Source organism: Eubalaena glacialis, chromosome 3 (assembly GCF_028564815.1).
Source record: "Eubalaena glacialis isolate mEubGla1 chromosome 3, mEubGla1.1.hap2.+ XY, whole genome shotgun sequence".
Classification (NCBI taxonomy): Eukaryota; Metazoa; Chordata; class Mammalia; order Artiodactyla; family Balaenidae; genus Eubalaena; species Eubalaena glacialis.
In genome coordinates, this window is record NC_083718.1 from 82,806,804 (window position 1) to 82,810,427 (window position 3,624).

At 54.5% G+C, this 3,624-nt stretch overlaps 1 protein-coding gene across 2 annotated transcripts; it reads right to left on the reverse strand.

Moving 5' to 3' along the window:
- Positions 1-533: 533 nt before the first annotated feature.
- Positions 534-3,362, reverse strand: S100A9 (S100 calcium binding protein A9). 2 transcript variants are annotated; one of them, XM_061185980.1, is made up of 3 exons: positions 3,306-3,362; positions 2,762-2,922; positions 534-897 (listed from the first exon to the last, which is right to left on the reverse strand). In XM_061185980.1, the coding sequence occupies exons 2-3, from the start codon at positions 2,909-2,911 to the stop codon at positions 628-630; spliced, it is 420 nt and encodes a 139-aa protein (XP_061041963.1). In that variant the 5' UTR covers positions 2,912-2,922; positions 3,306-3,362; the 3' UTR covers positions 534-627. The 2 variants fall into 2 exon arrangements, with proteins under 2 accessions (XP_061041963.1, XP_061041962.1); XM_061185979.1 differs by having other exon boundaries at positions 534-900.
- Between the last annotated feature and the right edge of the window lie 262 nt (positions 3,363-3,624).

Consider the following 3,624-nt stretch of genomic DNA (forward strand, 5'->3'; position numbering starts at 1 on the left):
TATCCATGAAGGGTCCTAGGTCTGCTGAGAGACGCCCAATGCCCCTGTGGATTCAGAACTCCATTTGTGGGTAACACACCCCATCTGTCCTTGACTCCAGTGTTCCTCCACAGACACGTTCTGTCTAGAGGACTAAGGTTCTGGTAGGAGACAGATGGCCGTGTGGAGAGCACTGGGTGAAGAGGGGGTAGGGGCAGGATTGGGGGGTGGCTGGAAGGTTGAGGGGAAGGGAAACTCCCCTTTTTGCTTTTTATGGTGACAAGGACCACTTTGACCATCTGGACAGGGAGGTCCTGAGCTGGGGCAGGGTGACGGGGACCTAAGCAGGGGGGCCTAGAGCCAGAGGTGAGGAGATGGTCAGGGAGGTGAACCCAAAGGGCCCAGAAGAGACCCACATTTTTGCTGCTTCTTGTTTTGTTCTTACTGAATGCAGACATTGAGGGCCAGTTAAGTCACAGGGCTATCAAACCCCCAGACCTCCAGGAAGGTCAGGTTGGGAAGGGGGTGGGGAAAGAAGCACACAGAACACTGGCTCGGAGGAAGACTTTATTTCACCCCCATCTCCCTGCCCTGCAGCTAAGGCAGCCCCATGGCCCTAGGTGGACAGGGGCCGGTGGCCTGACCTGATTAGTGGCTGTGGCCGTGATTGCCATGGCTGTGGCTGTGGTCTCCATGGGAGTGGCTTTGGGTAACCTTGCTGGGGCATGGGCCTAAACCACTCTTTTTGAAGCCTGGCCCGTGACTGTGGCCTGGACTTTGGGACGCCGTCTCGTGCATCGCCTCGTGGGAGGCTTCCGTCAGCCTGGCCACCAGCACAAGGAACTCCTGGAAGTCCATCTGCTTGTCTACATCTGTGTCCAGGTCCTCCATGATCTTGTTTATGGCTTTGTCATCCTTCTGCTGGTGGGAGAGACAGGGCAGTCAGGGCTGGGTGTGGTCAGGGCTAAGGATGGGGAGCACAGCAAGTGACCTGATGGCAAAGGCAGAGTGACACCAGGCTCCTCGGCCTCAGTTTGAGCATCTGCTGGACACTTTCTGATTCCTGGCCACCACAATCCTCTCCATTTTACAGGAGAGGAACTGAGGTCGAGTGACTTGCCCGAGGTCACACAGTTCATAAGTACAGAGATGTCTCCTCATTTGGTCCTTATAACAATGATAGGGAGACTTGGAATCTTCCTTGAGGAAGACTTGAGGAAACAGTCATACAAACGGTAATTAGCTTGTGCAGATTGACAAGGCTTGGGAGCAGAAGGGTGGACACGCACTTTCCAGTCTGACTCAGAGCCCTGTCTTGTCCCATTCCCTCCACTCCTATCCATGTCACACCCTCCTCTTCCCGCCTCCCCCTTTCCTCTCCAGGTTACTACTTAGTGACACTCATTTCAGCCTGCATGGCGGGGAAGCACCCGAGAGAAACGAGATGGGGACAGAGAGCAGTGTGGTGTGATAAGTGTGCAAGGGGGGCATGAGGGGAGGTGAAGGATCCAGGCCCCACTGGGTTCCAGCCCCGCCTCCCACTGGCTGGGGCACCCCCGCTGAGTCTCCTCCTGGGAACCTGCAGGTGCCCAGCTCATCTCCCACGCCCTTCCCACTCTGCAACGCTTCAACGTGATCTGCTTTTCTGCACCTTTGCCATCACCCTGGCAGAGCCCTCGCTCCTGAGCAGCCCGTAGGCGGGGGCCCAGCTTCCCATCCTGGCCTATCTGCTCTGGATGTGGGGCGTGGTGGATGGGGTGGGATAGGGGTCTCACAAAGGAAAACATTGCCCACACAATCTCTTGACTGTATCCTCTCTTGTCTACCCTGACCGAGCGTCCTGCTTGCTGAGGTCTGCACCTTTGGGGAGCTGTCAGCAACCCCAGTACCTCCGACCGCTGTGATTCTCCACCTTTCCAAGGTGGGGAGGGGCTGCAGGCAGGGCTGGCCACCTATCCCGGAACATCCTGCTCCAGGAATGGAACTGAGACTGGGACCTAGATGTCCCACCCTTCTTAGTCCAGGCTTCTGTGTCCCCAAAGTCACCAAATTTGTAAAGCAAACAAAAAGATCCTGTGGAACGAATCCTCCTTTTCTTAGAGCTGCCTAATCATTTTCAGATCAGGGAAATAAACTAACATGTTACTGAGTGGTTTGTACACACTGGCGCTGGGCTGGGTCCTTTCCCACATGCTGTTCATTTGTTTCCTACCAGAGAGCCTTTGGATTAGAAAAGCCCTCTGGGGTCTTCCACTCCAAGTCCATCTGAGGCTTACAATCTCATTGGCTTCCTGCCAAGGGTAGTCCTCACTTGCTTCCCCCCACCAAAATTCAGGTCTCAGCTCAAAGGTCACCTCCTTAGAGGGGCCCTTCATGTCCATTTAACTAGTCACCTCTCCCTGCACCCAGCCCACATAACCCACAGTGTTCTCTCTGATTTTCTTTCAGGTACTTACTGGCTGTGGATCTATCTGTGTTCTTGATTGGTCAACACGTTTGTTGCGTGTCTCTCCCGTCAGGACAGTGGGTCCCTGTGGGCCACTACACGCCCTGCCCAGGATGGGACCTGGCACACTGCACATGCTCAGTCTCTTGGCGCCACCTAACATGGACCACCTCTAGTGACAGGGTCCATATCCTGTTGCAAACACGGAGCCCACTGCCTCTGGAGGCTAGGTTGAAGGACCAAGAACTTTTTCCTTGACCATTGCAGATTGCACCCCTATTCTCCATCCTTAGCCCAGACTGTCCGGGTCAGGTCTGTCCAGGAGTCCAGCCCTACCTTGAGAAAGTTTGGCAGCTCTTTTTCCACCAGCTGTTTGAATTCTTTCTGGTTCAGGGTGTCCGGGTGCTGCAGCCGTACAGAGTACTGGTGGAAGATATTGATGATGGTTTCTATGCTGCTTTCCAGCTGCGACAGTGTGTCCGGCATCTTCCTGCACTCTGTTTGAGCAAAAGAGAAGCAAGAGTTCTGGTGCTTAGAAGAAAAGACCATCAAGCTTCCTTGACACCTCCTACTGGCCGCACGCAGGAATGAAGGGGGAAACAGAATAAAAAGAAAGCAGGGGCTGCAAATGAACTGGGAGATGACCCTGTCCCACACATGGTAGGAATGGTTTACAGACTATCTAGGGAGTGCCAAAAAGGAGAGTCTTTGAGGACAGGAGGCTGCAGCAGAACATGACCTAAGAAAACGGGAAGGAGGCTTTAAAGTGAGCAGTCAATCAAGGAGGGCTTCCAGGAGGAGGTTTGAAATGAAGATGGGTGAGGGGGGTAAAGAGTCATCAGGCAGGCTCCGGCCCTGGGGAAGCTGGCAGCTCACTTACCTAAGCCCAGGAGTCACACAGAGGGGTTTGACGGAAAGATGTGGGCCCAATATTTATAGGCCTCTGGCTGAGACACTCAGCCTTCTCGTGGGAAGATTGCTTCACAGGTAAGCAGTGTGGTAACGCTGAGCTGGGCTGTGTCACTGCCAGGAAGGGGGCTGGGCTGGGACAGAAAATGTTCACAAAGCCCTTTTTGCCTTTTTGTGAAATTCCCAGCCCTGGCCCGGAGCTGGTTTGGGAGGAAGCTTGTTGGTTAGTCCACTTCCCCTCCACCCCACAGCCCTGCCCTCCCTGAGCAAGCCAGCAAGCTGCCTCTCCT